Source organism: Dendropsophus ebraccatus, chromosome 6 (assembly GCF_027789765.1).
Source record: "Dendropsophus ebraccatus isolate aDenEbr1 chromosome 6, aDenEbr1.pat, whole genome shotgun sequence".
Classification (NCBI taxonomy): domain Eukaryota; kingdom Metazoa; phylum Chordata; class Amphibia; order Anura; family Hylidae; genus Dendropsophus; species Dendropsophus ebraccatus.
The window spans coordinates 151,268,685-151,294,271 of NC_091459.1; the positions used below are offsets into that span (position 1 = coordinate 151,268,685).

At 52.1% G+C, this 25,587-nt stretch overlaps 1 protein-coding gene across 4 annotated transcripts in view; it reads right to left on the reverse strand.

The window, feature by feature from the left end:
- GTF3C2 (general transcription factor IIIC subunit 2) overlaps positions 1-24,709 on the reverse strand; it is a 41,288-nt gene extending 16,579 nt beyond the window's left edge. Inside the window, exons 1-11 of one of the 4 annotated variants that reach the window (XM_069973280.1) lie at positions 24,614-24,709; positions 22,588-22,903; positions 22,029-22,436; positions 13,247-13,478; positions 12,759-13,014; positions 8,149-8,243; positions 7,992-8,069; positions 7,005-7,103; positions 3,939-4,166; positions 3,186-3,297; positions 2,992-3,109 (exon numbers count right to left, since the gene is read on the reverse strand). In XM_069973280.1, coding sequence (XP_069829381.1) covers positions 2,992-3,109; positions 3,186-3,297; positions 3,939-4,166; positions 7,005-7,103; positions 7,992-8,069; positions 8,149-8,243; positions 12,759-13,014; positions 13,247-13,478; positions 22,029-22,436; positions 22,588-22,858 — 1,897 coding nt within the window. In that variant the 5' untranslated portion in view covers positions 22,859-22,903; positions 24,614-24,709. Of the gene's footprint in view, positions 1-2,991; positions 3,110-3,185; positions 3,298-3,938; positions 4,167-7,004; positions 7,104-7,991; positions 8,070-8,148; positions 8,244-12,758; positions 13,015-13,246; positions 13,479-22,028; positions 22,437-22,587; positions 22,907-24,535 lie in introns of all 4 variants that reach the window. The other 3 variants (XM_069973279.1, XM_069973281.1, XM_069973283.1) reach the window with 3 other exon arrangements.
- Between the last annotated feature and the right edge of the window lie 878 nt (positions 24,710-25,587).

The following is a 25,587-nucleotide window of genomic DNA, read 5'->3' on the forward strand; positions in this document are numbered from 1 at the left end:
GATCGCTGATCGTCCGGGCAGCCCATAGGATATAGCAGCGTCTGCTGCCGATGCTCCTATTCAACGGAGCGCCAGCAGCAGATCGCTGCTATATCAGTCGCTTGTTTTTCAACATGTTGAAAAACAAGCGACTGCAACGATCAGCCGACATGAAAGATGTCGGCTGATCGTTGCACTCTATTCCACAAGACGATTATCGTCCGTAGCGGCCGATATCGGCCGAATACGGACGATAATAGTTCTGTGGAATAGGGCCTTTAGGCTCTGAGTAACTATACAAGTACAGAAACATGCTTTGAACTAACTGCAACTGATTAAGAACAACTATGCATTACTTATATGGAGAAACCCATCAACAATAACACAATGGGCTAAGGGGACCTCCCAGGTGGGCCCAGAAATAACCAAAGCCCTGGTCTCAGTGCGCATCAAACCAATCACCTTCATGGCGGGACGGGGACCATGGAGACCTGTTGTTGCTGTCCCTAGTACGTTGTGACGGCCTGGATCGGAGAGTAGTGTCAGCGGCATCCGGGACTTCCATTAAGTCCTCCTTTAAACTTGCCATTGCAGTCTCCAGTGTATGAAATGTGGAATAGGAGCCATCATTATGGAACACGCCTACTGTGGGTGAATACAGAAGAGCAAAAGAAATGCGCTTCCGGAAGAGAAGTGTGCATATAGGCGAGAATAGTTTTCGCCTCCTCGTGGTCTCAGCAGGAAAGTCCCTGAAAATTAGCAATTTAGCCTCTTCATAAGGCAAATCCTCTGTAAGGTGGCGGAATGCTCTTAGAATTTCCATTCTATCAGAATAGTCTAAGTATCTCACAATCACTTGGTGCGGGCGAGCGCAGTGCTGCAGAGCTGACCAGGATTAAACCCCTGGACTGTCCTCTCAAGTCGGGCCCTAAGCGGGGTGCCTACTTCACTTTGTTGCTATGAGGAATGCCCAATAATGAAGAAATGGTAAACTTACACACTTTAGCCAGGTCTCTCTGCGTCACGGTCTCAGGCACTCCTATAATTCTCAAATTATTTTGCCTGGAGCGGCCCTCCAGGTCTTGGGCCTTGTCCCAAAGCCTGCGATTGTCGGAGAGAAGATTCAGCTGCCTCCACACTGCCACCCCCAGGCGCCCACCATGTTTGGTCACCTCTGTCGTTAGTGGTTTTAGGGAGGCTGTAATGGTTGCTGCCAGCGTTTCCTGGATCTCACGGACGATCTGTTTCACCACCTCCGTGGCAAACTTCTTATAGTCCACTCAGTGTCCTTCTCTTCTTCATAATCAGTGAGTGTTGGTGAGACGTTTCTAGTCACGGGACCCCGCGGCATCAGCAGTCAGCAGCGTGTGTTCCGCATCCTTGCCCGCTCTGACCTTTGATTGCTCCAACCTTTAGGGCCAATGGTCGACACAAAAGGATTCATGTACCGCTGTCCTCCCCAAGGTAAAGGTATTTGCCGTTGTCATCAGTTGTGCGGGTATAAGATAGTTTCAAAGTGGTGTGGGGTACGGAGCAGCTGGTACACGCATCCTCACTGCATGGCGGAAGTATAGCAGACTCTTTATGCCGATTTTAGTTCCATTGTTTTCGCCAGCAGGAGGTCTTCCATGTGGTACTTGATCTGGGAATAATTTGTAAGTTTCTTGGTCATCTTACACAGCTGCCTGAAGACGATGGTGTGCATTCTGTCAGTGTCACCTTGCTTGTGGGGATTCTGTCTATGTTTTATCGGTTCTGTCTAAGTTATTGAGTGGGAAAGTCTCTTTCACTGATGTGCATGAACTCAGCTGTCGTATGTCTTATACCCAGAGACGGTTCAGGTTCTCCCCGATGGTAGCTAGTTTTCAGGTTTTGAAGGGTATGAAGATCTTTAGGGGTGGAGTGGATAGGAGAGGTCCTGTTACTTTCCACCTCTTGCAGAGGGTTTTATGCGTTTGTGGCAGAGTGTTGTTCTGCTTACGAGGCGCAGTTTTTCAGCATTTTGTTTGGTTTTTGACGCCCTGGTGAACTTCTTTCATCTAATAAATCGTTGTCCCCATTATCACTTAATGATGTGTCGGTCGTCTCGAATACCTTGAGGTTGTTTATCAGGAGTTGGTAAGGGTTCCACCACCTCCTTGTGTTGATGGTTCATTGGCTTGCCCAGCCCATTTGGTTTTGGAATATTTGTTGTCGAGGCCGGCATTCGGTGGATTGTTTTTGGTACATGAGAATGGCTCCTCATAACCTCCTCCTTCATTGCGGCGTTTGGATGTTTTACACGTGGATAGACAGGGGATCTCGGTTCACTCTTTTACATTGGGGCGGCTACTGAAGCCTTTAGATTAGGGCTCTCACCTACTAACATAAAACATATCGGTAGGTTGAAGTCTTATGGAGGTGGCCACGGTGACGGTGGGGTTATGCTGGGCATAGCCGGCATATGTGGGCGTGTCGCCCTCCCCCTGCTGGGGGTGGATAGTGGTCAGGGGGAATAGTGCTAACTACACATGTATGATGTGTAGGATGGATAGTGCAGGCTCCTAGGAGACGTGCAGGGGGCACATACTTATTGCTATTTAGTGAAAATGGGGAATTCCATACACACTGGAGAAAAACATATGTGTGGCTGAATAGGCATAAGTATGTGACCCCCCCCAATTATAGGAGCAGAAGGTGCACATAGGATCCTGCACTATCCCTCACAGTGATCCTTCTTTAATGCATACCCCAGATAGTCATCCCAATAATATACACACACACAGGCCATCCCAATAATATACACCCACACAGGCCATCTCACAATATATATATATATATATATATATATATATATATATATATATATATATATATATATATATATATATATATATATATACACACACACACACACACACAGGCCATCCCATAATATATATATATATATATATATATATATACACACACACACACACACACACACACACACACAGGCCATCCCATATAGAGGGGGCGGCGGTCTGTCCCCACCTGTGTCTCGGTGCTTGCGCAGGGAGTGCAGGGCTTCTGGATGAGGTAGACTGTAGATCTGTACGTGACCACTGGAGAACGCCACCGCCAGGAGACCGAGCCGTGCCATCTCCGTACCCTGTGCCAGCCACACACCATGTTATACACCGCTCATCCTGCAGCAGACAGGTAGCCATCATCCCCCCCCCCCTTACCTTCCTGAGGGCGCCGGGGGGCTCCCATCCACCACTAGGACAAAACTTCAGGTCCCATAAGCAGCCGTCATCTACAGCCAACCCATAGGAGAAGGTGGCCGGCGACTCCACCCTGAGGAAGAGCAAGAGATGCCGCCATATTACATCCTCCATATACCTGCACAACACATGACTGGGGTATGTCACAGGGAGAAGGGGCCCACCCACCGACCGACCCCGGCGCGCCGTCACAGGGAGAAGGGGCCCACCCACTGACCGACCCCGGCCCGCTGTCACAGGGAGAAGGGGCCCAACCCACCGACCGACCGACCCCGGCCCGTCGTCACAGGGAGAAGGGGCCCAATCCACCCACCGACAACCCGCAGTCACATGGAGAAGGGGCCCACCCACCCACCGACAACCCGCAGTCACATGGAGAAGGGGCCCGCCCACCCACCGACAACCCGCAGTCACAGGGAGAAGGGGCCCGCCCACCCACCGACAACCCGCAGTCACAGGGAGAAGGGGCCCGCCCACCCACCGACAACCCGCAGTCACAGGGAGAAGGGGCCCGCCCACCCACCGACAACCCGCAGTCACAGGGAGAAGGGGCCCGCCCACCCACCGACAACCCGCAGTCACAGGGAGAAGGGGCCCGCCCACTGACCCCAGCCCGCCCACCGACCCCGGCCCACCTTCACAGGGAGAAGGGGCCCACCCACTAACCCCGGCCCGCCTTCACAGGGAGAAGGGCCCCATCTCACATGTACAAACCCTTTATCCGGGCTCAGGGCTCCGAGGCTCCACAGCTGTAGAAGTGCCGGTCCCGTGTGTGTAACATCAAGCCGATGCCGATCGTCCATTCCATGGTGAGAATAGAGCGCCACATACTGGCAGGAATTAGAACCCCACATTGTGGGGCACCAATCAAGAGACCACACCGGGCCCCCCACAAAGAAGGTGACATCAAAGCGCTGAGGGTGCGGGGGCAAAGACTGGAACCTGACGGTAGATAGCGAGACACCAAGTGTAATACGGGTAGTATACAGACAGTATACAGGAGGGGCAAATAACAGTATACGCTACACATGACATGTGACCCCCTCAGTATATGCTATATATGACACGTGACCCTCAGGATACACCATATATGACATGTGACCCTCAGTATACGCTATGCCATGTGATACCTCGCTGCATTCCCTGCAGGGATCGGAGCTTAGGGATGCCAGCCCTACCGGTATGACAAGGCCAGGTACCCAGCATGTCCGGCAGTGCCACTTTGTTGGCTCCTCTAGTCCCTACAGATAGGTAATGTATAGACCAGCCCTACGTCCCCCCGGCCACGTCATCTAGTCTTAGCAACTGGGTGATGCCAATGTCAGGATTACTGAAGCACTGGCGGCTGATGTGGACGTCTGCTCTGCTCTCCTCTCTCAGTACAATGGCGCTCCCTTCTGTCACCACCGTGACCTGTAGGACTACACACACACACACACACATATTATATTATAATATATATATATATATATATATATATATATATATATATATATATATATATATACACACAGCTCTCAGAGCGTGACAGGAAGATGGTCTGGAAGGAAGAAAGGGACATGAACTCTCGCTCACAATGATAATTCCAGGAACTCTGACGCGTGTTACGTTTGCAATACTTAAATACACTGTGCATGAGTAATACGGCCCTTTATGTCTATGAAAGCTAACAACTCAATAAGGGGGCGCTTCCCCAGCGTATGTTACTGATACGTACATCAGCTGTCTGTGTCTGTGATATTAAGGTGTAAGCAGAACTGCAGCTGCTATCTCTAATCTGGAACCATCCTATACCTAGAAAGAGTCTGGCTTCATAAAGTCACACAAAACAAAAGGTAACCTTATCTACTGATGCTGCGGGGAGCGCACATATCTGGGGGTGATTGTTGTCTGAACCTTGGCCATCTCACTTGGCTACCCTCACAGACATGGAGCGGGCACCGGCTCCTAGTACAGTGATACTACACCGCTATATGGGGGAAGTGGTTGGCAGACATGGAGCGGGACATCTAGGATGCCAGATTAGTGGCGGCTTTGTCCCTCCTGTGCACCATGTGGCGGTGGTGGCAGGGGGGTGCACGGCGGGTCTTCCCAGCCCTGTCATTTCTATGAGGCTTAATGCACTGGGTTGTACTGGTCTCCAGTTCCCTCTGGATTGTACGGGACTGGTGTCAGGCGGTGACAGCAGATAGTAGGACGCCCCTCTCCCGGACCCCTTGTGGGCTCTAAGACCCTACAGGACGTGTTATGGTATGAGGCTGTGCTGTTTGGCGGTCTGTCATGCTCTTTGGTGTCTTTTATATAACAGAGCTCCGCTCTCCACACTCACATCCCCCCGGTGGTCTACACAAAGTCCAGAAGACTAAAGGCCAGATTACTATAATGCCGCCAGATGTAAGAGGGAGCGGCAGGGGTGGTGTAACCATCACATCTGCCCTGAGGGGCCCTGCTGCTCTGTACTGTCCCTGTCTGGCTCCTTGCCCCTCAGGCCGGCCAGGGCGGCTTATTCATCCATCAGGCCGGCCATGGCGGCTTATTCATTCATCAGGGCGGCCATGGCGGCTTATTCACCCATCAGGGCGGCCATGGCGGCTTATTCATCCATCAGGGCGGCCATGGCGGCTTATTCATCCATCAGGCCCGGACAGGGCGGCTTATTCACCCATCAGGGCGGCCATGGCAGCTTATTCACCCATCAGGGCGGCCATGGCGGCTTATTCATCCATCAGGCCCGGACATGGCGGCTTATTCATCCATCCGGGCGGCCATGGCGGCTTATTCATCCATCAGGGCGGCCATGGCGGCTTATTCATCCATCAGGGCGGCCATGGCGGCTTATTCATCCATCTGGCCGGCCATGGCGGCTTATTCATCCATCAGGGCGGCCATGGCGGCTTATTCATCCATCTGGCCGGCCATGGCGGCTTATTCATCCATCAGGGCGGCCATGTCAGGTACAGAGGTTCCGTAGTGTCCAGTTACATTGATATCTGCTGTGGATCCTGTCCGTGTGAATGCTCATTCATATAATCCATGCGGGGGGCAGTGGTATGGGGCACCCTAAAAACAACCTCCTTATCCAGCACACAAAGGCCGATTTCACAGAGTCTTCCTCCCTCCCACACGGCCCCTTCATAATTCGGTTTGAGATGAGGTCTAGGGATAATTGGTGGGTGACCACAAGGCTATGGAAGATAGCGTCCAAAGTTGAACATGTCCGTTTCATCCTTTGTTGGCAACACGGACGGCGAGTCCCACCAGGAAACAGTAAAGGGGGGGGTAAAGGGGGGGGGGGGGGGGGGCGCATGACGTAAAATGGAAAGATGGGGTTCACCTACCACGTGACCTATAGTATACGCTATATGTGATACAGGAGGGGCAGATACCACGTGACCAATAGTAATGATTATATATATAGACACGTGATACAGGAGGGGCAGATAACGTGACCAATAGTACACGCTATATATGATGTGTGCTACAGGAGCGGCAGGTACCACGTGACCAATAGTATACAGTATATGACACGTGACCCTCAGTATATATGACATGTAATATAAACTAGATAACATGTGACCCACAATGTAGATAATACATACAATGCATAATATAAAGCAGCTATAGATGCCCATCACATGACCCCCGGCTACCACCAGTACAGGATGGCTACTGGGACAGTATGGTAACACTGGGCCCCACTCAGCTGTGTCATGTGATGCACAGCATGGCCGACAGATCCTTGGGGTAACAGTGATGGGCGCTTTGCTGTCAGAATCTCACCTGCCAAGGACATGGGGGTCGGAGTCCTCCTTTAAACCTTCTCTTCTGATGCAGAATGGAGGGGAGGTCGTCTGCAGAGGGAGATAGATGGCCGCCTCACTGCCAAAAAACAGGACAGATCAGGGGGCTATCCGCTCCCCCAACCCCTCCCCCAGGATCAGTGGGCAATCCACTCCCCATCCGCCCCCTCACCATGATCAGCGGGTGATCGACCCCCCCCATCCCCCCCCCCCAACCAGGATCAGCGGGAGATGATCCACTGCCCCCCCCCCCAAGGATCAGCGAGGATCTCACCCCCCAGGATCAGTGGGCAATCCACTCCCTATCCCCCCTTCCCCCCAGGATCAGCGGGCAATCCACGCGCCCCACACACACAGTCCTGCTGCCCCCACATACCCACACACAGTCCTGCTCCTCCCCCCCCACAGTCCTGCTTCCCCCCCCCCACACACACAGTCCTGCTCCTCCCCTCCACACACACAGTCCTGCTTCCCCCCACACGCACAGTCCTGCTTCCCCCCCACACACACAGTCCTGCTCCTCCCCTCCACACACACACACACACACACACACAGTCCTGCTTCCCCCCACACGCAAAGTCCTGCTCCTCCCCTCCACACACACACACAGTCCTGCTTCCCCCCCCACGCACAGTCCTGCTTCCCCCCCCACCACACACACACAGTCCTGCTTCCCCCCACACACACACACACACACAGTCCTGCTTCCCCCCCACACACACACACAGTCCTGCTTCAAACACACAGTCCTGCTTCCCCCCACACACACACACACACAGTCCTGCTTCCCCCCACACACACACACAGTCCTGCTTCAAACACACAGTCCTGCTTCCCCCCCCCCCCACACACAGTGCTGCTTCCCCCCCCCCACACACACAGTCCTGCCCCCCCCCCAAAACACACACACAGTCCTGCTTCCCCCCCACAGTCCTGCTCCCCCCCCCCCCCGGGCTCTGCATGTTACCTGTGTGGCAGGAAGTGCCAGCTGCCCTTATGCGGGATCCATTCGGGGTATTCCCAATCTGAGTACCGGGCCTCTCGCCTACAGAGGAGAGACCGAATGGTTATAGCACAGAGGGGGGGGGGATCACTATAGACAGAGTGGTGGTGGGGAGACTTACAGCTCCTGAGTGATCTGCGCAGAGCTCCACAGCGGTGACATGATGGAGTTATGGAGCCCGTTCTCAGCAAAGCCTCTCACATGAGGGTAGGCCTTCTGAAAGACAAGAGGGACGGCCGTCAGCAACGAGAGCAACACACAAACCCACAGTGCCAGCCTCCGGCCCCCCCTGCACACCCCAGGCCTCCGGCCCCCGGGGCCCCTGCACGCCCCAAGCCTCTGGCCCCTCCCCCCGGGGCCCCTGCACGCCCCAAGCCTCCGCCCCCTGCACCAGGGCTGTGGAGTCGGTAAGCCGCAGCTCTGACTCAAACTCCTAAATTTTATGAGGACCAACTCTGACTCCAACTCCGTGATAAATGGCCGGTCATATACCAGGGGAGATATCTATCACACCGGCTCAGCAGCTTCTCCCTAATGTCCTACATGATCCTGGGGCGACTTCTGAGGGAATATATACTGTATATACAGCAGCTTCTCCTGTGTGTGCAGTGGGTGCAGCCAGTCTCCAGCCTCCATGTCCTGAACTACTCACAACTAGACCAGATGGAGCAGGGGGGCTTTTCCTGCTGACATCTTCTATGTTTCTAACTAATATTCATCACAGAAACACAGAAATACTAACACTGCCAGATATATGTGATATAGAGAGGTCACACATAGTGATATAGAGAGGGGTCACACATAGTGATATAGAGAGGGGTCACACATAGTGATATAGAGAGGGGTCACACATAGTGATATAGAGAGGGGTCACACATAGTGATATAGAGGTCACACATAGTGATATAGAGAGCGGTCACACATAGTGATATAGAGAGGGATCACACATAGTGATATAGAGAGGGGTCACACATAGTGATATAGAGAGGGGTCACACATAGTGATATAGAGAGGGGTCACACATAGTGATATAGAGGGGGGTCACACATAGTGATATAGAGGGGGGTCACACATAGTGATATAGAGAGAGGTCACACATAGTGATATAGAGAGGGGTCACACAGTGATATAGAGAGGTCACACATAGTGATATAGAGAGGTCACACATAGTGATATAGAGAGGTCACACATAGTGATATAGAGAGGTCACACATAGTGATATAGAGAGGTCACACATAGTGATATAGAGAGGGGGTCACACATAGTAATATAGAGAGGTCACACACAGTGATATAGAGAGGGGTCACACATAGTGATATAGAGGGGGGTCACACAGTGATATAGAGAGGTCACACATAGTGATATAGAGAGGGGGTCACACATAGTAATATAGAGAGGTCACACATAGTAATATAGAGAGGTCACACATAGTGATATAGAGAGGTCACACAGTGATATAGAAGGTCACTGTGGGGGTGCGCAATAGCACACACACAGCCTACTGCAGCCATAGAACACTGAAGAAAAACACACAATCTTCTCCCAGAGATAAAACCCGGCACTGAGGTCAGAGGTTACAGCTACACTACTTATGTCTCCTCCTCCTCTATATTACACAGGATATCTCCATATTACACTGCTGCTCATATACAGTCATCCAGCATCCAGGAAGAGAACAGCACAGACCTCCCCCCACACAATGGACTCTTCCAGCTCAGGAACAAACTGCCAAATAGTGACCGACAGCCTCTCCCGACCACCCTTATGTAATAGGGCCAGTGTCCTATTACTGATATATTCCCCGACCACCCTTATGTAATAGGGCCAGTGTCCTATTACTGATATATTCCCGACCACCCTTATGTAATAGGGCCAGTGTCGTATTACTGATATATTCCCCGACCACCCTTATCTAATAGGGCCAGTGTCCTATTACTGATATATTCCCCGACCACCCTTATGTAATAGGGCCAGTGTCCTATTACTGATATATTCCCCGACCACCCTTATGTAATAGGGACAGTGTCCTATTACTGATATATTCCCGACCACCCTTATCTAATAGGGCCAGTGTCCTATTACTGATATATTCCCCGACCACCCTTATGTAATAGGGCCAGTGTCCTATTACTGATATATCCCCCGACCACCCTTATGTAATAGGGCCAGTGTCCTATTACTGATATATTCCCCAACCACCCTTATCTAATAGGGCCAGTGTCCTATTACTGATATATTCCCCGACCACCCTTATGTAATAGGGCCAATGTCTTATTACTGATATATTCCCCGACCACCCTTATGTAATAGGGCCAGTGTCCTATTACTGATATATTCCCCGACCACCCTTATGTAATAGGGCCAGTGTCCTATTACTGATATATTCCCCGACCACCCTTATGTAATAGGGCCAGTGTACTATTACTGATATATTCCCCGACCACCCTTATGTAATAGGGCCAGTATCCTATTACTGATATATTCCCCGACCACCCTTATGTAATAGGGCCAGTGTCCTATTACTGATATATTCCCCGACCACCCTTATGTAATAGGGCCAGTGTCCTATTACTGATATATTCCCCGACCACCCTTATGTAATAGGGCCAGTGTCCTATTACTGATATATTCCCCGACCACCCTTATGTAATAGGGCCAGTGTCCTATTACTGATATATTCCCCGACCACCCTTATCTAATAGGGCCAGTGTCCTATTACTGATATATTCCCCGACCACCCTTAGGACACTGGCCCTATTACATAAGGGTGGTCGGGGAATATATCAGTAATAGGACACTGGCCCTATTAGATAAGGGTGGTCGGGGAATATATCAGTAATAGGACACTGGCCCTATTAGATAAGGGTGGTCGGGGAATATATCAGTAATAGGACACTGGCTCTATTACATAAGGGTGGTCGGGGAATATATCAGTAATAGGACACTGGCCCTATTACATAAGGGTGGTCGGGGAATATATCAGTAATAGGACACTGGCCCTATTAGATAAGGGTGGTCGGGGAATATATCAGTAATAGGACACTGGGCCTATTACATAAGGGTGGTCGGGGAATATATCAGTAATAGGACACTGGCCCTATTAGATAAGGGTGGTCGGGGAATATATCAGTAATAGGACACTGGCCCTATTCGATAATAGTGGTCGGGGAATATATCAGTAATAGGACACTGGCCCTATTACATAAGGGTGGTCGGGGAATATATTAGTAATAGGACACTGGCCCTATTACATAAGGGTGGTCGGGGAATATATCAGTAATAGGACACTGGCCCTATTACATAAGGGTGGTCGGGGGGGATATATCAGCAATAGGACACTGGCCCTATTAGATAAGGGTGGTCGGGGAATATATCAGTAATATGACACTGGCCCTATTACATAAGGGTGGTCGGGGGAATATATCAGTAATAGGACACTGGCCCTATTACATAAGGGGGGTCGGGGAATATATCAGTAATAGGACACTGGCCCTATTACATAAGGGTGGTCGGGGGATATATCAGTAATAGGACACTGGCCCTATTACTGATATATTCCCCGACCACCCTTATGTAATAGGGCCAGTGTCCTATTACTGATATATTCCCCGACCCCCCTTATGTAATAGGGCCAGTGTCATATTACTGATATATTCCCCGACCACCCTTATCTAATAGGGCCAGTGTCCTATTGCTGATATATCCCCCCCGACCACCCTTATGTAATAGGGCCAGTGTCCTATTACTGATATATTCCCCGACCACCCTTATGTAATAGGGCCAGTGTCCTATTACTGATATATTCCCCGACCACCCTTATCTAATAGGGCCAGTGTCCTATTACTGATATATTCCCCGACCACCCTTATGTAATAGGCCCAGTGTCCTATTACTGATATATTCCCCGACCACCCTTATCTAATAGGGCCAGTATCCTATTACTGATATATTCCCCGACCACCCTTATGTAGTAGGGCCAGTGTCCTATTACTGATATATTCCCCGACCACCCTTATGTAATAGGCCCAGTGTCCTATTACTAATATATTCCCCATTTTTTTCCGACTCCAACCAAAACTAGCTTCGACTCCACAGCCCTGCCCTGCACGCCCCAAGCCTCCGTCCCCCCGGGGCCCCTGCACGCCCCAAGCCTCCAGCCCCCCGGGGCCCCTGCACGCCCCAAGCCTCCAGCCCCCCGGGGCCCCTGCACGCCCCAAGCCTCCAGCCCCCCGGGGCCCCTGCACGCCCCAAGCCTCCAGCCCCCCGGGGCCCCTGCACGCCCCAAGCCTCCGTCCCCCCGGGGCCCCTGCACGCCCCAAGCCTCCAGCCCCCCGGGGCCCCTGCACGCCCCAAGCCTCCAGCCCCCGGGGCCCCTGCACGCCCCAAGCCTCCGTCCACCCTGCACGCCCCAAGCCTCCGTCCCCCACGGGGCCCCTGCACGGCCCAAGCCTCCATCCCCCCGGGGCCCCTGCACGCCCCAAGCCTCTGTCCCCCCTGCACGCCCCACACACACACACACAGGGGGGGGGGGGGGCGTACCACTGATGCCAAACAACTGATGTGAGACCCCCAGACTACAACTCCCATCATTCCTAGAGAGCCAAAGCCAGGCTTCTCCCTCCTCCTTTCTATAAGATGGCAGTATGAATATGGCGGCCAGCAGGGGCGGTCAGGACCCCACCTCTAGCTTGTGGCGGTGAGGACAGACAGCAGGCAGGACGGACACCTCACCTCTCCGTAGGCAAAGACGCTGGTCATGCAGACGCTGAGGTCGCCGTCAGACTCCTCCCCGCTCAGGATCTCATCTTCCACCTCTTCTCTCTCCTGCTGCAGAACCTCTTCTGACACCACAAAATCTGCATCATCATCTGAGTCGTTTGCCTTCCTCTTCCTGCGCCTCTTCTTCCCGGCCTCCTCCGGCAGCGGCTTCTCCGCTTTGGGAGATGACGCCCATTCATTTGCTATATCTTGAAAATACTTCAAGGCCCTGGAGGAGGAGAAACCTCCAGTCAGCAGAGGACTACTACACACAGGCCCAAAACCTCTCCGATAACTGACAGCACCATGTGACCAGGGGGTTCTACCCATATATGAGGGGGGGGGGGTAGCTAGGGGGGTCCCCGATCCCTCAGGTTTGTGTAGCTAGGGGGGACTAATAACTATACTGACTACACCTCCCACATCAGTGACTGGGGCTCCAGGGCTCAGCAGGGACTCACGTTTTGGCGGCCCGTCTCCTTGGACGACCACTTTGTGTCAGCTCCACCTCCATGTTCTCGGAGTCGCTCTGCTGGTTCTGCACATGGCTTTGGGCCTCCACCTCTTGGGCCGCCTTCACCTGAAGGATCTCAGATTTAGTCTTGCGGCCGCGTTTTTTTGCCATCTTTGCAGGAGTTTGTAGAGAGTCTTCAGGGGCCAAAGCTTTATCCCCAGTGTCCATGGGGGAAGGAGCTGAAAAGGCGAAAACTAAGACTATCACACACACTAGACAGGAAGGGAAGGAGGAAGAGGAGGGCGGCCTAGAGGAAGAGGGGGAAGGAGGAAGAGGAGGGCGGCCTGGAGGAAGAGGGGGAAGGAGGAAGAGGAGATTGGCCTAGAGGAAGAGCGGGAAGGAGGAAGAGGAGGGCGGCCTGGAGGAAGAGGGGGAAGGAGGAAGAGGAGGGCGGCCTAGAGGAAGAGCGGGAAGGAGGAAGAGGAGGGCGGCCTGGAGGAAGAGCGGGAAGGAGGAAGAGGAGGGCGGCCTGGAGGAAGAGCGGGAAGGAGGAAGAGGAGGGCGGCCTGGAGGAAGAGCGGGAAGGAGGAAGAGGAGGGCGGCCTGGAGGAAGAGCGGGAAGGAGGAAGAGGAGGGCGGCCTGGAGGAAGAGGGGGTAGGTGGAAGAGGAGGGCGGCCTAGAGGAAGAGCGGGAAGGAGGAAGAGGAGGGCGGCCTAGAGGAAGAGCGGGAAGGAGGAAGAGGAGGGCGGCTTAGAGGAAGAGCGGGAAGGAGGAAGAGGAGGGCGGCTTAGAGGAAGAGCGGGAAGGAGGAAGAGGAGGGCGGCCTGGAGGAAGAGCGGGAAGGAGGAAGAGGAGGGAAAGAGGACGGTAAGCAGATCATTGATTTTAGGGAGACCAGCCAAAGACAACATGGTTGGCTGCTGAATAAAGCGCTCAACACTGCGAAATATGCAAAAAGGTCCCCAGAGTCTCAGGTTTAGTGGGTAAGGATAGTGACATAGGGGAAGGGTTGGTAGGTAAGTATAGTGACATAGGAGAAGGGTTGGTAGGTAAGGATAGTGACATAGGAGAAGGGTTGGTAGGTAAGGATAGTGACAGGAGAAGGGTTGGTGGGTAAGAATAGTGACATAGGAGAAGGGCAGGTAGGTAAGGATAGTGACATAGGAGAAGGGTTGGTGGGTAAGGATAGTGACATAGGAGAAGGGTTGGTAGGTAAGGATAGTGACATAGGAGAAGGTTTGGTAGGTAAGGATAGTGACATAGGAGAAGGGTTGGTAGGTAAGGATAGTGACATAGGAGAAGGGTTGGTAGGTAAGTATAGTGATATAGGAGAAGGGTTGGTAGGTAAGTATAGTGACATAGGAGAAGGGTTGGTAGGTGAGGATAGTGACATAGGAGAAGGGTTGGTGGGTAAGGATAGTGACATAGGAGAAGGGTTGGTAGGTAAGGATAGTGACATAGGAGAAGGGCAGGTAGGTAAGGATAGTGACATAGGAGAAGGATTGGTAGGTAAGGATAGTGACATAGGAGAAGGGTTGGTGGGTAAGGATAGTGACATAGGGGAAGGTTTGGTAGGTAAGGATAGTGACATAGGAGAAGGGCAGGTAGGTAAGGATAGTGACATAGGAGAAGGGCAGGTAGGTAAGGATAGTGACATAGGAGAAGGGCAGGTAGGTAAGGATAGTGACATAGGAGAAGGGTTGGTGGGTAAGGATAGTGACATAGGAGAAGGGTTGGTAGGTAAGGATAGTGACATAGGAGAAGGGTTGGTAGGTAAGGATAGTGACAGGAGAAGGGTTGGTAGGTAAGGATAGTGACATAGGAGAAGGGTTGGTAGGTGAGGATAGTGACATAGGAGAAGGCTTGGTGGGTAAGGATAGTGACATAGGAGAAGGGGTGGTAGGTAAGGATAGTGACATAGGGGAAGGGTTGGTAGGTAAGGATAGTGACATAGGAGAAGGGTTGGTGGGTAAGGATAGTGACACCTGACAATGAGTCACCAGTGCAACCAGTGGTGGGAAAGCAAATGATACGCAGGGCGCTCTCTCTCTCTCTCTCTACTAGATATATATATATATATATATATATATTATATATATATATATATATATATATATATTATATATATATATATATATATATACTGGGCTGTGTATGTGTGTGTATATATTATACACACACACAGTGGTGCCTTGGATCACGAGTATAATCCGTTTCGGGGCGGCGCTTGTAATCCAAATCACTCTTAAACCAAAGCAAATTGTCCCGTAAGAAATCACTGATCTGCAGAGAATTGGTTCCACAGCTGGATATGTGATATATAAGTTACTGTACAGTATAGCAGCATGTGGTATATAATATATAGTAACTGTATAACCCTGATAACACAGCAGCAGCTGGATATGATATATAAGTTACTGTACATTATAGCAATGAACATGTGGTATATAATGTATAGTAACTGTATAACCCTGATAACACAGCAGCTGGATATGTGATATATAAGTTACTGTACAGTATAGCAGCATGTGGTATATAATGTATAGTAACTGTATAACCCTGATAACACAGCAGCTGGATATGTGATATATAAGTTACTGTACAGTATAGCAGCATGTGGTATATAATGTATAGTAACTGTATAACCCTGATAACACAGGAGCAGGTTGTAGATACAGGATGGAGGATCCCCATAATGCAGTAGTGTAGTACAACAGGCTAGAATAGAGAAGCAGGACTGCTGTCAGAGGTCTGTGTGGTCACATGACTGCAATGGGGAAGGGGGTGTGCTCAGCATGGACCAATCAGGAAGTGAGAGTCACAGAGCTGTGAAGGAGGACAGAGACTTTATATAGCAGCAGTGTGTATAGCCGAGTGTGAGTGCTGGCACATTATAGCAGCAGTGTGTATAACTGAGTGTGAGTGCTGGCATATTATAGCAGCAGTGTGTATAACTGAGTGTGAGTGCTGGCATATTATAACAGGAATGGAGAGAATGGAAAACACAAGGACTGACAGAGACTGCAGGAAGGAATGAGCAGGACAGATGTGGGCACATACATGCAGCGCTCTCTGTCCGGGGAGAGAGGGGTTACAGCTATGGAGAGATTACCCCCACAGTCCTGTCCCCTGATGTAAGCCCCAGCCTGAAGTGGATCTGCTATGATTTGGAAGGTGAGGGAGACTTCCTGGGTCAGAGTACAGAGCTGTAGACCCCGCTATGCAGACCATGCCCCTCCCCCACCCAGTACAGGGAGCTCTTACACCAAAGCAATACTGTTACCAATTTTGAAAAACTGATCTGCTGGGATATATATAATATATATATTATATATATATATATATATATATATATATATATATATATATATATATATATATATATATATATATATATATATATTTTTTTTTTTTTTTTTTTTTTTTTTTTTTTTTAATTACATGAAGAAGAGGTAAAAGGGGGGACAGGATGGAAACACACACATATATATATATATATATATATATATATATATATATATGTGTGTGTTTCCATCCTGTCCCCCCTTTTACCTCTTCTTCATGTAATTAAAAAAAAAAAAAAAAAAATATATATATTATATTTTTTTTTTTACAGGGCGTCCACCATGACAGATTGTCTTCTAGGATCTAATAGGAACAGGAACAAAGAGGTTAAAAGCTCCCCCCCTACTAGGTCCAGGAGAGAGGTCTCACCCGGGGGCTGTTAGCTCCTAGTCTTTGTTTACTATAGGGCTGGGACGGTTCTCTGTGGGGACTCCCTCCTGATCAAGGCTGCCCTTAATGTTGCAGGAGCTCTGGCTCCTGCCTCTATGCTGTGCATGTCGGCTGCGCTCCGGGGGGGGGGGGGGGGGGGCTGTTAAACGCCGGCTCTGCTTGATTCCCCGCCCTCGCGTGCGGGTGAGCCTCTCACCCGCGCTCCCCGCTGTTCCCGTTCCTCCCGCGGCAGCACAAGCACGGTCCAGATGAATAAGGAGGAGGACGTAGCGCTCCGGCAGCCGCATCAGACATGTCCCAAAGGCTTCCGGGTTAGCGTGCGGGAGCCGCGAGGGGCAGGAGTGACGTCATTGTGGCGCCAAAATTTGAAAATTGCGGTCCGCCTGCAGCTACTTAGGTAGGAATTTGCAACCTTCTTTCTCCTTGTGGCGTTGCTGGTGTATGCTGTATCATGGACCCTCAGGTTTCGCCCAGAGATGATTCTATGGAGCAGCTGCTGTAAGTACATGGACCGCTGGGTCTCTTTCTACCTACCTGTATATTTAAAGTGGCCTGACTAGTGATTCCTCCTTTCCCTACAGGGAGATAAGGATCCGCTCAGAAAGCTAATGCTAAAAAGAAATGTAAAGTCTGCAATCAGAAACTTCCAGACTCTTATAAAAAGCCACTTTGCAGTACCTGCATTAGTAAATTAGTGCAAGAGGAAAAGCCATCCTTGTCTGATGAACTCAGAGCGATGATTCGCAAAGAGACAAAATGGTCTTTAGCCGGCTTAAATATTGCTGCTGGTGCTTCTGGGTCTGCTGAGACTCTCACACTCCAGCGGAGGTTACGGCTGCTATACCAGGAGGCTCTAATGATCCGCCTGCTAAAAGACCCAAGGCTAATTGTAAGTTCAGACTCAGAAGCTGGAGATGGCGTGTGTATGTCCGATACTGAACAGCCGGTAGAGGAGGAATCTTCTCTTCTGAAGACACAAAAGCAGTCAGAAGTGTGATGGGCTTAGAAGAGGAGGAAGGGAAGCCCAAACAGAAACGAGTATTTCCAATTCATGAAAATATAAAGAGCCTAATCTTAGATGAGTGGAAGGAAGCAGAAAGAAAACTGGTAGTTCCTAAAGAAAATAAAAATAGACTGCCTTTTGATGAAAAAGAGAAATGGGATGAAATTCCTAAGGTGGACGTGCAAGTGGCGAAAGTTGTGAAAAAAAACTTCTCTTCCATTTGATGATGCATCTCAATTACGGGACTCTATGGACCGCAAAATGGATGCTCTGCTGAGGAAATCTTGGGAAGCATCTGCTGCACTGTTGAAACCTAACATTGCGGCTACAAGTGTGGCAAGAGCATTATTTGTGAGACTCACATAGAAAATAAAGCCCCAAGAGAGCAGCTTCTATCTTCTCTCCCTATGTTAAAGTTCGCCTAGATCTGCAGTATTGTCAAATACCGCAAGAAGAGCTTCATGGCTAAAGTCCTGGCAGGGCGATACAACTTCCAAAACAAAATTATGTGCTATTCCATTTGTAGGAACATCACTTTTTGGCCCCGTTCTGGATGAAATATTGGAAAAGGCGGCGGACAAAAAGAAGGGGTTTCCAGAAGAAAAAAAAAAACTAGAAAACCCCAAAAGTTCTTTCATCCCCAAGGAAGCAAGGGAAGCTTCAGGGGGAAAGGAAAAACCGGTAGGTGGAACTATGCAAAAGGGGGAAAGGCAGAGATTTTTTCCTTAACCCCAACCAACCTGCCGAAAAGCAATGATACCATTCCAGTGGGAGGAAGACTTAATTTTTTGTTAGCCAGTGGCAAAACATTACCTCTAATCCCTGGGTCCTAAGTACCTTATCTCAAGGCTATAGGATCAAATTTGCTTCTTTACCTCCACAAAGATTTTTTATTTCCAATCAACCTTCTTCTCTTTTACAGGAAGGAATGTGGGAGGGAGTTTGCAATCTAGTCCAGCTGGGAGCAGTGGTCCAAGTTCCAGACAGCCAAAAAGAGCGAGGACATTACTCCTCCCTCTTTCTGGTACCAAAGCCAAACGGAACGTTCAGGACAATAATACATTTAAAGTACCTCAACAAATACATTGTTTACAAGAGGTTCAAAATGGAGTCAATAAAATCGGCCATCCCCATGATAACTCTGAATGCCCAGATGAGAACGATCGATCTCAAGGACGCGTATTTTCACGTCCCAATACATCCAAATCATCAAAAATATCTACGGTTTGCTGTGTCTCACAAGGGCAACATACATCACTACCAATTTGTGGCACTCCCGTTTGGCATTTCTTCAGCTCCAAGGCTGTTCACAAAAATCATGGTGGAAGTGGTCCAACATCTAAGGCTCCAGGGGCTTATAGTAGTCCCTTACCTGGACGACCTGCTTCTAACAGCAGGCTCTTAGACCATCTATCCCAAACCATCCGTTGCCTGGAAAATTTGGGATGGATAATAAACTTCGAAACATCTCACCTAATCCCCAGCCGCCAAAAAAACGTCCTGGGCATGCTGTTAGACTCAGCGGATCAAAAACCCTATCTGCCGCCAGACAAGGTGAGAAGTATTCCAGAGAAGGTAAAACTATTTCAAAAGAAGAAACAGGTTTCCATCAGGGAGGCCATGGCACGATGACGTCCTGTATGCCAGCAATACAGTGGTGTCAGTTCCACTCAAGGACATTGCAAACAAAGACTGTCAGTCTGGGACAGATCTCAATTGTCCCTCGACAAAAAAAAAAAAATTTTTTTTAACTCCCACGGTAAAAAATTCCCTAAACTGGTGGACAAAACAATTCAACCTAAACAAGGGAGTTCATTGGTTCCAGAGTCCGTTGTCAATAGTAACAACGGACGCCAGTGCATGGGGCTGGGGAGCGCATGTACAGAGCAAGTCCTTACAGGGTCAGTGGCCCCCTCATCTGAAAGAAATGTCATCCAATTACAAGGAGCTTTGGGCAGTCTGGGAAGCTCTTCAGGGATCCAGCGAGATAGTGACAAACACTCACGTCAGAGTATACTCAGACAATGTCACAGCAGTAGCCTTCATAAAAAAAACAAGGAGGAACCAGACACAGAGCTCTGCAAGCCCTCTCTGCCAGGATCCTCAGGTGGTCAGAGGAGAACCTCCTGTCAATCTCAGCGGTTCACTTAAAAGGCTTAGAGAACCATCTAGCGGACTAAGTCGCAAAGCGCTGGACCCAGGAGAATGGTGCCTAAACCCCCAAGTGTATCAGAAGATAACATCGGTTTGGGGGATGCCGGAAATCGACCTCTTTGCGACCCAGCTGAACGCAAAGACAAGTCGATTCTACTCACTCAATCCAAGGGACATGCCCGAGGCAGTAGACGCACTGACACAGACTTGGTGGTTTCAACTAGCTTACGCCTTCCCTCCACTGCCACTAATAACGAGGGCACTGTTAACGGTAAGAGAAGAACATAGCTTCAGATCTTCATAGCTCCAATGTGGCCAAAGAGAAGTTGGTTTTCTCTGCTAAAGTCTCTAGCAATAGAAGACCCTTGGCCTCTACCACATCTAGAGAACCTGCTGTACCAGGGACCAGTGGAACATCAGACTCTACAAAACCTCCATCTTGCGGCCTGGATGTTGAAGAGTCCGTCATGAAGCAGAAAGGCCTTTCTGATAGGGTCAGAGCTACCCTAAAGAGCAGTAGAAAAACTACTACTTCTAACATCTACTTAAAAATCTGGCAGAAGTTTTCTAACTGGTGTGGTGATGACAAGCCGAATCCAGAGGCTCTAAAGATCACACAAGTCCTTGATTTCTTACAGGAAGGACTGGAGAAGGGTCTGTCGCAGAGTACCCTGAAGGTACAAGTGGCAGCTTTGGGGGCAGTATCAGACCAGGCTCTGGCAGAACACCGCTGGATCAGACGCTTCTTTAAGGCGGTCACTAGAATTAAGCCAAAAAATCCAGTCAGGGCCCCTACGTGGAACTTAAATTGGGTTCTAACAGGTCTCACCAAAAAGCCCTTTGAACCTATTGAGGAGGCGTCACTTAAACATCTCACATTAAAGACTGCCTTTTTAATAGCGATCACCTCTGCCCGTAGGGTAGGCGAGATCCAGGCTCTGGCTATGAGGGAACCATATATGACGATCACGGAAGATAGAGTGACCCTAAGATTAGACCCTTCTTTTCTTCCCAAGGTGGTCACGGACTTCCACCGTCTTCAGGAAGTCATCTTACCAGCTTTTTGTCATAACCCTCATAATGAACAAGAAAGGCTCTACCACACCTTGGATGTTCGACGCTGCCTTCTCAAATACTTAGAAGCTACTAAGGACTGGAGAAAGGACTCAAATATCCTGCTCCAATTTCAAGGTCCCAATAAGGGGAAAAAAGCTTCAAAGAGCTCAATAGCCAGATGGCTAACTACAACAATTACAGAAGCCTACACTATCCAGGGTCATCCGGTTCCCACTCCACGAGAGCAGTTTCAACCTCGTGGATCAGCAGAAAGATCAAATATGTCGGGCCGCCACTTGGTCGAGCCCGCATACTTTCTTCAAGCATTATAGATTAGATATAATGGACAATAATGCTGTAGCTTTTGGTAGGAAAGTCCTACAGGCGGTGGTCCCTCCCTAATTTATGTTTATTTGGTATTGCTCTTATTGGTAAATCACTGGGAAGGTGCAGGGGGGAGGGGCTTTTAACCTCTCTGTGTTCCTGTTCCTACTAGATCCTAGGAGACAATCTCTCATGTGGGCTGTCATGGTGGACTACAGAATTATCGGTAAGCATAATTCAATATATATATTTTACAAGGTAAATAACGGTCAGGAGGGAAGTGTTTTTAAAAAAAAAACAAAAAACTGAACTCAAGAGCAGGAGGAGACCGTGAGAGGTTATTGCGGAAAGATCAGAAGTAACAGGAGAAAATATTACTGTAGTGAAAGAGTAGTAGATGCCTGGAACAAAAGGGCAGCCGAGAGGGAAGGAGAGGATAATGGTAGCAGAGGAACCTAGGACAGTATGGGGGGGGGGGGGGGGGGGCGGGAGACATCGGTATGGGGGATCACGTACCAGCAGCCTGCAGAGTGTCCTGGGTTGCTGGGAGGGAGGAGAGCGCCCTCTTCTGGGGGCCGTCACTGGGCGGAGTCACAGTGTTCCCCGGAGACTGAAGTACACCCAGCCCCTTCCTGCCAGGAGGAGGTATAGGAGGGAGCCCAGGTTCCGAATCCTTCTTCACCCTCTTGCGTCCTTGTTTCCTCGATCCCCTTACAGGTGTAGGACTTAGAGGGGTCACAGCAGGAGAGGAGCCCTGTAACATACAGGTAAGAGACACAGTCTGGGGCTCCACTGCAGCAGCCATATTGGGGCCACTCTGTCCCTGGGGCGGCTCACATCTGGTATTGGAGGTCGGGGTTTGTGGGAAACAAGAGGAGTCTTCTGCGACCGAACATCTATCACTGCCATCCGCGAGGGTAGGACCTGCACCACATACAGACACACAGAGATTACCGGGGGTGAGGAGAAGGGGCCCGGCCAGGGGTGGTGGTGGGGGCTGGGAAGAGGTTCCGGCCTGGGGTAGGGGGGGGGGGGGGGGAGGGGTTCCGGCCTGGAGCAGGAGGAGCTGACGTACCCGTGGTAACCTGCAGAGCATCCTGCGGTGCTGGCAGAGAGGAGAGCGCCCTCTTCTGGGGGCCGTCACTGGGAAGAGCCGCACTGTTCACTAGAGACAGAATCATACCTGGCCCCTTCCTGCCAGGAGCATGTATGATAGGGGCCCCGATGGTGGCAGGGCTGACCCCGGGGGGCAGGAGGGCAGGAGGAGGGGCACTCTCGTCTTCTCGGCTTTGTACCATGACCTCAGCAGGGAGCGTGTCACAATTATCAGCTGCAGATCCGTCCATTAACGTCACAGCGAGTCACATCTCCGCCATATTGCATCGCAGCCCCTGCTGAGAGAGAGGAAGAGCCACTGGTTATGTGTACATGGAAGGAGCCCCTCCCTCTGCACATACACAGGGAGGGGTCACACACACACCACGGGGGGGGGGTCACACACACACCACGGGGGGGGGTCACACACACACCACGGGGGGGGGGGGGGGGGGGTCACACACACCACGGGGGGGGGGGGGGGTCACACACACACCACGGGGGGGGGGGGGGGTCACACACACACACACACACACAGGGAGGGGTCACACACACACACAGGGAGGGGTCACACACACACACACACACACACACACACAGGGAGGGGTCACACACACAGGGAGGGGTCACACACACACACACACACACACAGGGAGGGGTCACACACACACACACAGAGGGAGGGGTCACACACACACACAGGGAGGGGTCACACACACACCACGGGGGGGGGGGGGGGGGGGGGGGGGGTCACACACACACCACGGGGGGGGGGGGGGGGGGGTCACACACACACCACGGGGGGGGGGGGGGTCACACACACACCACGGGGGGGGGGGGGTCACACACACACCACGGGGGGGGGGGGGTCACACACACACCACGGGGGGGGGGGGGGTCACACACACACCACGGGGGGGGGGGGGTCACACACACACCACGGGGGGGGGGGGGGGTCACACACATACCACGGTGGGGGGGGGGGTCACACACACACCACGGGGGGGGGGGGGGGGGTCACACACACACCACGGGGGGGGGGGGGGTCACACACACACACCACGGGGGGGGGGGGGGGTCACACACACACCACGGGGGGGGGGGGGGTCACACACACACCACGGGGGGGGGCACACACACACCACGGGGGGGGGGGGGGTCACACACACACCACGGGGGGGGGGGGGGGCACACACACACCACGGGGGGGGGGGGGGGGGTCACACACACACCACGGGGGGGGGGGGTCACACACACACCACGGGGGGGGGGGTCACACACACACCACGGGGGGGGGGGGGGTCACACACACACCACGGGGGGGGGGGGGGGGGTCACACACACACCCCACGGGGGGGGGGGGGGGGGGGTCACACACACACCACGGGGGGGGGGGGGGGGTCACACACACACCACACACACACACCACGGGGGGGGGGGGGGGTTACACACACACCACGGGGGTGGGGGGGGGGGTCACACACACACCACGGGGGGTGGGGGTGGGGGGTCACACACACACCACGGGGGGGGGGGTCACACACACACCACGGGGGGGGGGGGTCACACACACAGGGAGGGGTCACACACACACAGCACTGGGGGAGGGGTCACACACACACACACACACACAGGGAGGGGTCACACACACACACACACAGCACTGGGGGAGGGGTCACACACACACACACAGCACTGGGGGAGGGGTCACACACACACACACACACAGCACTGGGGGAGGGGTTACACACACAGCACTGGGGGAGGGGTCACACACACAGCACTGGGGGAGGGGTTACACACACACACACGTCTCTGGCGCTCCCTATTGTCAGCCTCACACATTACACTAGTCACAGACCACAGGACACAATACAGCGGACTGATGGCAGCGCAGGGGGCGGGGCTATCCCCAACCAATCACATACCCGCTCTCATGTCTCGGGGTCAGTTCGGTAACAAACGCCGCGTTGTGATTGGCTGCTGTGAGCGCCTCGTGCTCTTACCTCCGGCTCTATACGGTGTGGTGCACACAGCCGGTACCGTGCCCCGCCGCTGTCAGAGACCGATCCTGCTCCTTCTCCTTCGGCTGTCACGTTTAAAGCCGGCGCCGGTGACTGTGGACGCGTTCTAATTACGTCACAGCAGCGCGGGGTCTTCGGGAAAATGGCGCCCGCTTGTACACAGACACCCGCCATTTTATCGGAGTCCTGGAAACACAAACATGGCCGGCGGGTTCAGCAGCTGCTGCTCTCTGGTGTCAGCCTCCTCCAGTCGTGCTCAGTGATCATAGGCTTGTGACTGTACCTGGCTGGGGCCCCTCCTCTCATCATACATGATTGGAAAGCTGGAGATGTGTAAATGTCTATGATTGTCAAGTGTCATGATAGAACAGGCCGATGATAGAGGACCCTGTGCCCACCGCCATAGAGGGACATCACCGTCTGTGTCCACCGCCATAGAGGGACATCGCCGCCTGTGCCCACCGCCATAGAGGGACATCGCCGCCCGTGCCCACCGCCATAGAGGGACATCGCCGCCCGTGCCCACCGCCATAGAGGGACATCGCCGCCCGTGCCCACCGCCATAGAGGGCATCGCCGCCCGTGCCCACCGCCATAGAGGGACATCGCCGCCCGTGCCCACCGCCATAGAGGGACATCGCCGCCCGTGCCCACCGCCATAGAGGGACATCGCCGCCCGTGCCCACCGCCATAGAGTGACAGCCCCAGCCCGTGCCCACCGCCATAGAGTGACATCGCCGCCCGTGCCCACCGCCATAGAGGGAAGTCGCCGCCCGTGCCCACCGCCATAGAGGGACATCACCGCCCGTGCCCACCGCCATAGAGGGACAGCCCCTGCCCACCGCCATAGAGGGACATCGCCGTCTGTGTCCACCGCCATAGAGGGACATCGCCGCCCGTGCCCACCGCCATAGAGGGACATCGCCGCCCGTGCCCACCGCCATAGAGGGACATCGC